At 39.7% G+C, this 13,325-nt stretch overlaps 1 protein-coding gene across 1 annotated transcript; it reads left to right on the forward strand.

Annotated features, from left to right (window-relative positions):
* Nucleotides 1-152: 152 nt before the first annotated feature.
* LOC308282794 (adhesion G protein-coupled receptor E3-like) lies at nucleotides 153-12,920 on the forward strand (the record flags this gene model as incomplete). Its single annotated transcript, XM_080723181.1, has 16 exons — nucleotides 153-182; nucleotides 1,060-1,188; nucleotides 1,470-1,557; nucleotides 3,840-3,976; nucleotides 4,652-4,732; nucleotides 5,748-5,907; nucleotides 6,003-6,116; nucleotides 6,205-6,380; nucleotides 6,669-6,860; nucleotides 7,077-7,280; nucleotides 8,043-8,281; nucleotides 8,396-8,462; nucleotides 8,773-8,861; nucleotides 9,445-9,604; nucleotides 9,757-9,822; nucleotides 12,909-12,920. 16 exons carry the CDS (start codon nucleotides 153-155, stop codon nucleotides 12,918-12,920), a joined length of 1,944 nt encoding a protein of 647 aa, XP_080579307.1.
* Between the last annotated feature and the right edge of the window lie 405 nt (nucleotides 12,921-13,325).

The raw sequence follows: 13,325 nt of genomic DNA on the forward strand, positions 1-13,325 counted from the left end.
AAATATGTTTTACTCAGAAGTTATGTTTTCCTAAATCGATTGACAATATACGGTATGTTTATATACTGTCCATAATATTTAATATTCTCTGTCCCCTTCAGGCTTACTTCTCATCCCTGGTTCATCTCCTGGTATGTACAGTATGATATAGGATGTGTACACTACAGAATGATGTCCACAAAGTGAGAGCTGTATTTCGTCACTGTCGGGCAGAAACCTCGTATCTCCAAGTTTAAAAATGTTACTTTTTTTCACCAAGTAAAGCCCTGCTTCATCATACAAGGCCGTTGCACAAAAGTAGTGAAAACAGCCGATCTACAAGCACACAACGCCTCGCGGTGCGAGGCGTTGTGTGCTTGCAGATCTGCAGTTTTCACTAGTTTGGTTTATTTTCAAAATGATAAATACAAAACGATCGGTCTTGGACATACAAGGTTTCCACCCGACAACGACGATTTGTTCTTTTTTGACAGTTGGTTTGTCTTCATTACACACAGGTCCCTGTGATGAGTACACCAACATTTCTGAACCATGGAGGAACCTTGGCGTTAACGTTACCAAATTTGAGGGCTTCCCAATGAACGACACACGTCTAACTAACCAATGGTGGCGTTTCACAGGGATTGGGGGGGACAGAGTCATTGAATATTGTGTAGAAGGGCTTTTGGGTGGCACCAATCACTCAATCTATGTTCCAGATCTTCCAATAGAGGAAGGATCAATAACAATCCTTGCATACGTAGGTATCAATTCTTGCCATGAACGAGTGAATGATGTGTCTGTGGCCCTTTGTCCTGGAGGCTTCTATGTGTACAAACCAACCTCATATGGCTATTCTGGGAGTATGGCCTATACTACATGTGAGTATCATATTTTTAAGTGTGCATCTGTACATCTGTGTGCATCTGTACTCTATGTTGGACCCTCTATGTTTTTTTTTCTCCCCTGTTTATTGTGTTAATGATCTTGGTATTTATTTGTTTTTGTGTACAGCACTTTGGTTCAACACTGTTGTTTTAAATGTGCTCTAAGTGAATTCCTGTGTGTCCATGTGTCCAGATCATAGCGCTTGTACGCCAGACTGCTGTGGACCGCTTGCATCGTGTGAGGATGGAGCTTGTGAGTGTGTTCATGGGTATGCAATACCTGAAACACACCAGCCTACAGGTGATTCATATGGCTGCACTGGTAAGTACATTATTTGTCACTCTATGATCTACAGTAACTAAATTATTTCACTCAAAGCAGAATAAACATGCACTGCATAGAGGCTTATTGTTTTTATGCAACATAAAGAACCACACCAAAAACCTATTGCCAAACCACTGGTCACAGTGACACAGTCAAGTATTTCTAGTTCTGTATGAAGTTTTCACCCAAATGTCTTCTATATTGATTTTACCCTCTCCTTATAGAAATAAAGGAGTGTCTTGGGTGTGGTGATAATGCGAACTGTAACATCATCCCAGAAGGTTATTACTGCTCCTGTCATGGAGGCTATGGCATTGTCCCTGGTGGGGATCCCATATGCCAAGGTGTGTAATCCCGGTGTTCCTGGTATGAGAGAGCATGTAATCAGAGTCCTCTTTGAAATGTTTTGCTGAATGCTTCACATGAAGTTTTCTCAGATGTTTTTGTGTGAATTAACCCATTAACCCATTAAATATTCCTAAAAAAAGAAAAAAATCTTCTAAAACCTAATTATTTTCTGAATACAGTTTCTATATCAGTGGTGCACAAACCTTTCAAGGTCAAGGACCCCTAGAATTATGCATTTGACCACGGACCCCCATCTCAAAATATTTTGTTTCAGGGACCAAGAGGAAGAAGGATTTGCAACAATAGCAGATCTACAAGCTCGCAGTGCGGCACCGTGAGCTTGTATATCTGCTATTTCTTAACCCTTAAGTGCTGTTCGGGTCATTTTGACCCGTTTTACATTTTCATTTGGAAAAAAAAGGTAGAAGTTTAAATTGTTTCCACCTGAAACTCACTGGCCTTAAAGATTCTTCTGAGATGAACATGTAAAAAAAATATTTTTGCACTACACCCATGCTACACCCCCCTCATATTTTTTGAACCTTAAGTGCTGTTCGGGTCATTTTGACCCGGAAGCACAGATGCACAGAAATACACAGTATTATGCCAAAACACAGACACACAGTCACCTCCACTTCTAACACCCCCCTTCCGAAGCCCCATTCCGAACCCTCCCCCCCCCCCCCCCCCTTCCGCACCCCCCCCTCCCCACACTTAACCCCCCCCCCTGATGCACAGAAATGCAAGGAATCATGTACAAACACAGATACACAATCACCCCCTAACCCCTTCCACCCCTCTTCCCACCAAACCCCCTTACCTCACCCTTACCCCTCCCCTCCAAACCCCCCAACCCAACCCCCCCTCCCCCCGCCACCCCAGATGCACAGAAATAAAAGAAAGCATGTATACTGTATACTAACACAGACACACAGTCAACTCCTTCCCCCCCCTCCCCCCTCCTGTCGCCCCCACCCCCCCACACCCTTCACCCCCTCTCCTCCTCACCCCTCCCCTCCTCACCCCTCACCCTCACCCCTCACTTATCTGAAGTTTTCCTTGTGACTGTACTGTATCTTAGGGGATATTTTACATTATTTTACATAAACATAAGGTGCTGTAAAGTAACACTGTAATTCAGGGGTGCTGTGGATGAAAATGTTGTTTACAGGGGTTCCCTGAGACCAAAGTGTTTGAAAACCTGTCCTAGTGTATACGTTCAAGTGTATATTCATATGTGACGTTCATGTGTGTTCACATGTGTGTTCAGCTCTTGATGTCCTGTTCTTGAACCACAAGTATTCAATTAATGGGCATGTTGAAAAAAAAAAAAAAAAGTTCATAAAAATATTGTGTGATTTTCATTTTGTCCAATAAGCATGAGCAATATTGCCCAGTATTAAATAAAGTCGTTTTTTTACATGAATTTCAGCTAAATCATTAAAAACGCCTAGCTCTTTCAGTGTTTAATGTGATATAGCAAAGCAGAAATGCAAACATTTACCATATATATCATATGAATTGATTGGTATTGAGTCAAAGTCAATGTATCATGATGATTTGTTAAGTAAAAAATTATATTAGTGTTGTTTTTTTTAAACCAAATATCCCCCGGGTCAAAATGACCCGAACAGAACGAAGGTGTAGTGAATCTGAACAGAACTTAAGGGGTAATAGTTAAAGCATAAATAATGGTTAAAGTAAATGCATAATAATGAGTTCCTGGTATTAATGGGTTGAGATAGAAACTAAGCTCAACTGTCCATCACAACTGTCCATCACAGATATTGACGAGTGTTTAACCTCGACCGCCTGTGGTCCTGGTTCTATCTGCACCAACACACCTGGAGGGTACACCTGTGCTTGTCAACAGGGGTACACACCCATGGTACCCGAGATGTCACCCAGCTTAAGTAATACTTGTCAAGGTATCGATCTGACTCCTATCACAGTGGTATATATGTACTGTACAATATGTTTACCTTTGTTGGCAGTGTGGGTTCCTGTTTTGTTGCCTAACATGACGTCTCAATGCACGTCTCAATGAATATGTTGTTTCCAGGCATGCAACATGCAAATGCTAAAAAAAAGTAGATTATGGGTAATAGTAACAGATTATACACAATAGTATTAGTCGTACTGTATAAATAAAACAAACACACACACACAAACACACGCACGCACGCACGCACACACGCACGCACACACGCACACACCCATACTGTACCGATATGCTGTGTTGTTTGCTGTATTTCCGAAATGAGCTATACAAATAAACCTGCCTTGAATCTTCTCCACAGATATAGATGAGTGCAAGGAGACACCAGGCATATGTGGTCCACAGGCCAAGTGCCACAATGCACCAGGGCTATACTACTGTTCCTGTAACGATGGATATTTCTCCTCAACTGGAGTCTTGTGGGAAAGTGGTGTCACAGTTTGTAAAAGTGAGCACACTCAGCTTATAGCCTGGAAACTAGAAGTGATATTAGTCTGTCCATGCCAGGCTAATCACAGCTGTGTGGAACATTCGACTGTCTACATTTTCTTATGAATATTAGATGTCTATTGTTCATAACATTCTTATTTTGTTTTCACGCACAATGAATAGGTTTTAAGGATGTTCTGGATGACATCAAACCTCCAGTGGTGAGTACTGCTGTTAAATGACCATTCCAGTCTAAACAAACACTGTAACATCGTCTACTCACAATTATGGCCATACATTCAAATGGACTATTATGACATTAATTGCTTAATTGTTCTAGGTCACGGTATGTTTGTTTACATTTTAACCACATTAAAGCGCTTTTTACCTAACAATTTTACCTAAACTTATCTCACTTTTATCTCCTTTTCAAATGTGTCTACATTATTTAATTTAACAAGTAAGGCAAATGAACATTTCTCAGACAAGCCTTTCCTTTTAAGGAATAGAATAGTTTCAAATGGGGGTTGCAGTTGAATTCACAGTTATTTATTTGAATTACAATTACACCATGGACACAGAATGGCCATTCTATTCTTATTCTTATAATTCTGTTGTCACTTAGTACCAACATCCAAACATATACTTGTAGTTGTTGAGGTAATGTTTGTGTTCTTGTTGCAGGGCCAGACAAAAGAGAGAGCCCTCCTTACAAATATTGTCCAACAACTGAAGCACAATCCTGACGTCATCCTAACAGAGGCGGTCAGTGGGAAGTCTTTGTTTGAACCTAGCTATTCATTTCATTACTTATTTTAGATTCAAATATCTGTCACAAACCACAAATCAATGCATGACCTGTGTTATAGAGAAACCCAAACAACTGTATTTACACTTGAGAGTACTATTACTGCATTATTGAGTAACTAAACTTCTATACATTTAAAATGTAGAGAGATCAGAGATCAGCATCCACACATCATATTATTTCTGTCTGTATTTTTGTCTTTAGGTTTAAATATGTCAAGTCATGACATATTGATTAACTATTTCTATTTCTATGTCTTCATCTATTTATAGACGGTGATAAACTTCTTTGACTTGATGGTAATCAACACGCACACATTCATGTACATTTTACAGATGTGAGAGAAATGCCACTATGCCACCCACCATTATATTGATCATAACAACTGGATATGGGGGCAGTAAATAATATTCATATTTAAAACGTCCCACTCAGCAGTTCAGAAATCCAGTTGCAGCTACTTGCTGTGCAGTGAATTATGCTAAACTAAATTGCTAAGCAAGCCTCTTCCAGTGCACACCCAAATGGGCCATCAATTCCCCTATAGGCAGGCACGTGCACACATAGACATCAAAGGGGGCTTGAGCCCCTGCCCTTTTATCCGTCTGTCAAAGTGCTCTCTCCAGACCATGAATGCAGTTTTTACTGTTGTGAAAGAAATGCAAACGCCCTAATTTCCATGCCATACCAGAAGGCAGCATTCAAGAGAATTGCCTTGTCCAAACTCTCTTGAACTTGAATGCAGCATCTTATGTTGAAAGAATTGCACTCTCTGTGTAGAAATCCATGCCGTTACGCCACATATCGACTTGATAATGCTTGATAGTTCAGTGTGGTATCAAGTACCGAAAATAGCCATCCTCCAAGCGTTGTGAGCTTGGAGGTCTGCTATTTTTGGTATTTTCACCAAAGGCCCAATTAGATATTTCAGCCCCTGCCTCTCTAACATTATCTGCACGTCCCTGCTCCTAGGCAGTGTCAGGTGGCAGTCCAAACTCCTTGTCAGATGTCAGCAGTGAGGGTGATGGAGAGACAGGGACTCTGATTCTAGACGTCTCAGAGCGTCTGGTGTCTGCCCTGGTGGTTCCAAGTCCAAACCAAACTAACAAACATGTCCAGTCTTCAATACTTGGTGAGACAACTGACTGTCAAGCATAGCAGAATACTGCATCTGTATGTAATGGAGATCCAAACCAATCCTTGTTCTAATTCTCGTCTGTGAGCTAGACTTGCACATACACACCATCGGTCCGCAAAGCAGCGATGAAGAGAGTCTTGCACTGTCAGCCAACGGACACACAATGGAGATCAACCTGCAGGCTCTGGCCAGAAACAACAATGGTGAGGACAAAAAGCAAGAAGACGTTGGGGAAAATCAAGACTGATAGAAGATGAAAATGCATTAATTGATTAAAATTTCTACCCCCAGGTTCTGCAACAGCCGCTTTCATGACTCTCAGCGGGATGGAAAATCTCCTGAATAATAGCCACTTTAAATCAAAGACCAAGAAGGAGATGTACTCAGACGTTGTCACTGCGATACTGCCCAAAACCAACCACACCCAGCTCTCACAGCATGTCAACTTTACAATCAAACATGCAAAGGTACTGCTATCAAACATCCTAGTTTTCTTTCATTCATACATATACCGTAAAACCTGTATCCAGGGAACTAATACCAGCCCAATACTGGAAAATATTACCTGTGGCTACTTGGTTTGCCAACCTTTAACAATCACCTGTAATAGTTGGCTTCTAAAATGGTTGTGTCAGTTATGTGAGTGGCAGGTGAACTTCAACATTTGCAGTATATGCATGTCCGTGTCACAAGTGGACAAGTGGTTTATTTCCGGACGTGAATATTAGTGATCTTTCTATCTCTTGACTTCTTAGAGGCTGAATGAGTCTGGCTTGGTGACCTGTGTATACTGGAAGGTAAAAGAAGGGAAGAAAGGAGAGGGACAGAGGGTAGAGGCCGGGAAGTGGTCTGTAGAGGGATGTTGGGTTTCTTACTCTGACGAAAACGCCACGGTGTGCAGCTGCTCTCACCTCTCATCCTTTGCCCTCATCATGCAGATCGGAAAGGTACTGTACTTACAGTAGGCTTGTAGGCACCTGTGGGAGTGCACATATTTCCACAATAACAACACTAGTCTAATTTATACTTTGTTGCTGAATGTAGCTGCATGTTTCAGTTGAAAACATAAAGTGTGAGTACAAAAGTATGAGATGTACAAAAGTGTGAAATACATGTAAATTAGCCATAAATTAATCTATGTGTGTATTCTTCTGGTTTCTCAGCCTCCACCAGAGGATCCCTTCCTAGAGTGGCTGAACAGAGTGTGTGTTACTATTGGTCTGTTCTTCTTTGCTTTGGCCATTTTCACCTTCCTGCTGTGCAGCTGGAACCCCAAGATCAACAACACAGCTCGTCTTCACCTCTGCCTCAGCCTCGGCTTGTCTCACTTGCTGTTTCTGTGCAATGACAGATATGTCCAATATAAGGTATTGTTACATTAAGACATCTTGCTTTAACATGCAAGAAGATGTATCTGGATAGCTATTATTCTGGATTATGGATTATGCACAATGTGCAGGCTGAATGCTATCTCATCAAAGGAGATACTGCATTCTCTGTATTCAACAAGATTTGAGCTCAACGCACTGCCAATTCATTTACCATTAAGTGCCCATAGAAAAAACAGTTAGTTTATCTCCGCCTGGCCAGGTTGTGTGTGTGTGCTGTGTCAGTTGTGCAGTGCAACTTGTTGTGTTGTTGGTGTATATCATAAAAAAATGACTTTTATGACTCAACTGTGCCCTGATGTCGTTTATGTAAATTGACTTTGGAGAATGATGAAATGTGTCACATAGAGTTACACAGTATGTTATGTCACCATGGGAGAGTGTTTTTTGCAGGTCTTTCAGTCCGAGTGTGTCAAAAAGGTAACTGGGTTTAAGGCAGCGGAAGCTTGTGATTGGCTGCGCGGAGGTGACGAAAAGCGGGGGGACGGAGATACACCTAAACCTAACCTTAACCCTAAACCTAACCTCAGTAAAACTAACGCTGGTGAATGCTAACCTGGTGAAATGCTAACCTGCCGGCTCTGGTGAATGCTAACCTGGTGAAATGCTAACCTGCCGACGCTGGTGAATGTTAACCTGGTGAATGTTAAACTGGATCGGACCAACAGTGCTTAACCCAGTTGCTTTCTTGATACACTCGGACTGAAATACCTGCAAACACACTCTCCCATGTCTCGACAGCTGGCTTGCACCGTCATATCTGGGCTGCTACACTTCCTGGTTGTGTCCAGTTTCATGTGGATGCTCCTGGAGGCTCTACAGCTCTACCTGCTGGTGTGGAGGCTCTCCAAGGTGCAGGTCATCCAGAGAGATGGACTCCCCCGGCCATACCTCTACCTGTTTGGCTATGGTGTTCCATTTGTGATTGTGGGTGTTTCTGCTTTGGTGTTTTCTGATGGCTATGGTGAAACAGCAGGGGTGTGAGTAGCATAAATACATACATAGATACATACAGTCTTGCATTTCTTATACCGGTATGTCGGATCAATTCACAAGTAGCACAGACAATTGTGTTTTGTTTCTTTATGTTGCAGGTGCTGGCTGTCAACAGATCACAACTTCAACTGGGCTTTAACAGGACCAGTGATTACTGTCCTTGTAGTGAGTGTCACCATGAATGAAGATATGTTTATAATATGACAAAATATTATGATATTCTGTAGTTTTGATGAAGTAAAACAGAGGGCATCAATACACAGTAGATGAGTGATATACCGTAATATTGTATGTATAGTATAGCATTACAAGATCAATGAATCTTCTGAATAAAAATGATGAAATACTTAGTTTTACCAGCTGTGCATATGTGTCCTGTTCCAATGTAAACTAATCCACCAGTCAGATTCTTTGTTTCTTTTCTCAATGTAATGATGCAGACATAATCAACATCTCCATGTATTGTTTTCATCAGCTTAATCTGATCTTGTTCTGTGCCACTCTATGGGCTCTAAGGCCTACCCTGGCCAACATGAACAATGATGTTTCTCAGACCAACACCAGGTGGGTAAAATTGTGTGACTTTCACCTGTATATGTACATATACTTGCATAGTTACCCATGTAGTCGGAGTAATGAGACGTTGTGGGAGGACTGACGTGTGCAGTTTGTTCTAAAGTGGAATTCCTATTTGCACAACTCTTCTCAGATAGGGCACAGGCACACTTCAAGCATTTGATTGTGGAGGACAAGGACAGCGTTGTTTACGTAAACAATTAGAAACGGCATCTGTTAACGGTTGAAATAAAACAATGTTTGAAAAGATTTTTCTTCCAAAATATTGTTAGAAGAGTTAAAAAACAATATTACAAATCAAGTAAATGCCAATGTCATTATCTTTTAGCCATCTGGCTTCCACATAAAACAAGCACAGAAATGTGTACTCTTTTTTCAGAAGTAACTTATGATCATGTGGCTTTACATTTACGTGGAAGGGGTTTCTAACCACTTCTTCCTCAAAGCAATACTCGCTGTCTATTCCATGTCATTTTCTACTGAATGCAGAGAATTCATATAGCCTACTGCTGTTATAGACAGCAAATGTTAAGAGAAATTCTTGTTTATTCTTTCTCTCTCTTGTCTATAGATTGATTGTGTTCAAGATCGTGGCCCAGTTTGTCATTCTGGGTTGTACATGGATACTGGGCTTGTACCAGTCCAACATCTTCTTTCAGGTGCTATTTATTCTTCTCAACTCCCAGCAGGGCACCTGCCTCTACATTGTTCACTGTCTGCTCAACAAGGAGGTAAACAGATCGGACATCTTTATCACGCTCTCATCTAATCCCTAAAATATGGCATTTGTTTGTTGTAATATGGATTGTAGCCTTTGTGCTTCATACGGTATTGCGTCTGTTGTAAATAAGCAAGCTCTACAGTATTTCATTGTGTTTGCCAGGTGCGAGAGGAGTACATAAAATGGCTGACCTGCTCTTTTAGAAAACCAACTTCTCAAGGATCTGTGGTGAGTAACTATGGATGTGTTGTGTGTATTCACAAAATCACATATTCATCTCAAAGAGGAATATCCATGATAGTCCCTCCAGATTTTGCTATCAATATACTGTTTCTTTTGGCTGTTGTGTCCAATAATCTGTTTACACTACATTGTTGTTATGATGGTACTACTACTATTACTACTACTACTTCTACTACTACTACTACTAACAGGCCATTATAATGCTTCACTTCCAGAGAGATGTACCGTCAGTCTCTGAGGACATGGACAAGACCGGATGAACACTGAAGACAGACCAAAGAAATGAACATAATGCAGATAACGCGAGAAGAAATAGTTATATGAAAGACAGAGATATGACATAGGCTAATTATCTATCATACTATTATTATACAGTTATTTATTCCTAAACCTAATGTTACAGGATAAGATATTACATTTATTTGTATAGCAATAATCACATTGTTTGTATCTACCACTTAAACCCTCTATTCTTAGTAAAACGTTCTTGAGTTACAACTGCACATGGATTACTTCTATCTACACAAAATCGCTTCGCCAAAAATAGCCAATCTACAAGCTTACAACGTTTTGCTGCCCACATAAACACGTAGTTGTGAGCTTGTAGATATGCTATTTTTGTCGAATATTCCCCCAGAATAGTCATGCTCTGGTTCAAGTGGTTAATCATGTAGAGCACCATTTTCAGCAAAGAAATGTTTGCTATGAAAGTACTATTATCATTGTGAAACATGATAATAGTACTAATAATAACGATATACGTTTTTTGTTTGTATCATTGTCACTTGAAACTATGAATCTCCTTGTCTTGGACAATATTTTCGTATTTGACTTGACGTTAAATTAAAATAAAATGTTATTATCATTAATGTTTTGTCAGTCATTGACTTAAGAATTTTCACACATTTGAGCTGGGTGCTGTGATAGCTGCCATGCAGCAAGTATTTTTGTCTCGGTTAGTAGCCTACCATACATAGACCATCCAACCATTCATCATTGCTGCGCATATCCAACTGAGGCCTGATAAATCCACCTCAAAACATTGGTTGCCAGGGCAACAATGAAGAACAAGAAGGTGACCAAAGAATTGGTTTTGTGGGGCGCCCGCTTGCCTGGTGGTCAAGGCGCATACCACATACTAGGCTATGATGCCTGCTGGCGTCGCCGGTTCGGATCCCGATCCGGACGGCCTTTGCCGCGTGTCGTTTCCCGTCTCTCTCCCCATTTCCTGTCGGTCTACTGTCCTGTCAATAAAGGCATAAAAAAAGCCCAAAAAATAGTCTTTAAGAATTGGTTTCGTCTCTGTCAAAAACGAAACCAATCATCTAGTTACATTTTTAAATGATAGTGGATTTTAAATTTGTATTTTATATATTTTCAGATTGCTTTTCTTATATTTTAGGTTTTTATTGTAATCATCAAAATAATAATAAAAAAAAACTGTGATGATGCTCAGATGCTGAAAGCTGAAAAACATAGCATAAATAAACACTTTTGAATTTGAAATCTCTCACTTCTCCCTTTTCTCCAACCTTGGTTTCATTCTGCTATCTAATAAAGAAAGAAATTAAATAAATGAAAATGAACTTACATCTTGTAAGTTCCTGGCTTTCTTTGCTGTTTGTATTGTAGGGTGTTGCATTTACATGGCGCATGGCTACACTGAAATGTGTTCAACTTTACAAGACAAATGATGGGATGGCAAAACAACACAACACATTTCCTGATTTACATTGTAAGCTTTTAGCTGACACTCTACCAGAGAAACTTTAAACTAGTACAGCAGCCCTGTAGGGTATTAATTCCTACATTGTATGTATTAAAAAGATAATAATACAATTATAATAAAAAAAAGTTAATAAAGATGGTAATAACTGGTGAAGTTCCAAAAAACACTTCTACTGCATTTGACAAAGTCACAAAAAAGCAAAACGGCATTTAAATTGTGTTTTGGCTGTTTGTCTCTGATTTAAAAATATTCTTTTGTTCACTGTTATTTAGCCTAGATGTCCAATTTATGGGTAGGGTAGCCTACGGTAATTTATTAGTTAAAACAGTGTGTTTATTGGCCTCATGCATGCCCTTTGTGTGTCTTGTCTTTTTGTCATGTGCTTTTTCTGTTTGTTTGTTTACCATACTACTGTATGTTAAAGCATTTGCATTTCTTTTTTGCATCTGTCTCAAACCTTCTAAAAGCTATCGCTATATGCTGTGAAAAGTAACACATTTGGCTTAGAGTGAGTTACAGTATAGATTTACAGTAGAGAAGGTTCAAGGCTCTGACATGACATTCTTTGGTGTGTCAATTCTAGGTGAGTTGATTCATGATTTATTTAACCTAACACCGCAATAACTTGTTTTAAATTAACCTTAAAATGTATAGGCCTACCTCCAATTCTTTACATTCATCCTTTTTATTTGTTTATTTCTCTTTCACATGCATGCAAGCATGCTATTTTACATGACAACAATTTACAATTATTTTATTATAGAAAAGTGAGTGAGTACATTTAAAAACAAATTAGTATTATGCATTTTGATATATATATTACATATCACTGATTTGTGATTAGAGCAGTTTCTCATTTGTGCTCAGTATGTTGCACAATCATTTCAAGGCTATTCTGAGAATTTCAACAACCAACATCAGTTATGTGTGCTGTTATGGCTGACTTGTTGGTGTTTTTTTTAATCTAAATCTTTGTCTTGAATCAAGTTAATGCTATTTAAGAAACAATTGTTAGGAAAATGGAAAATGTATTTTAATAATGGATGTTTTCTATTTTCTAGTTAACATGCAAATAGCTGTCCTTAATACAATACAGTAATTAGTTAACATATGCTTTTGAAATGTTATGCAATGAATTTATTATTGATACCAAACACTTTATCGCAGTGCTGTTTGTCTTTAGATACCAGGCAAAGACACATAACAGAGCTGTTTCTAGGTGTCAGGTGTTTACCAGTCTGAAAACTGTCAGTTATGTGTTGTGAGCTTGTAGGCCGGCTATTTCCGTGAGTGACAGACGGACACATAAAGTTTAACTCTCCATTGTCTCTGTCTTTCCCAGGTTTACTCTTAATCCCTGCTCACTGTGCTTTTCCTCCTGGTATGAAGACTTTTTTTTAGCAGCACAAAACATTGCAATTCAACCAAGACTTGTGTCACTACTGAAAAAAACAAAAACAAATCTTGTTATTATGTGCAGGATCCTGTGATGGCTACGAAAACATAACTGATCCATGGCGTAACAGAGATTTTACCTCCACCTCCATCCCTGGTTACCCCAAAAACGATGCACACATGGTGAACAAGTGGTGGCGCTTCACAGGCATCGGTGGAGACAGAGTTGTTGCAGGGTGTCTTTCGCACAATCATGCTGGCAGTCATTACCCCATTTATATTCCATTTGGATATCCAAGTACTTTGTCTGAGACAGCAACAAGCGGGACAGCGTACGGACATACTAGTAACTGTGCTCCTGGAA

This window comes from Nannobrachium achirus (assembly GCF_963921795.1).
Source record: "Nannobrachium achirus genome assembly, chromosome: 4".
NCBI classification, from domain to species: domain Eukaryota; kingdom Metazoa; phylum Chordata; class Actinopteri; order Myctophiformes; family Myctophidae; genus Nannobrachium; species Nannobrachium achirus.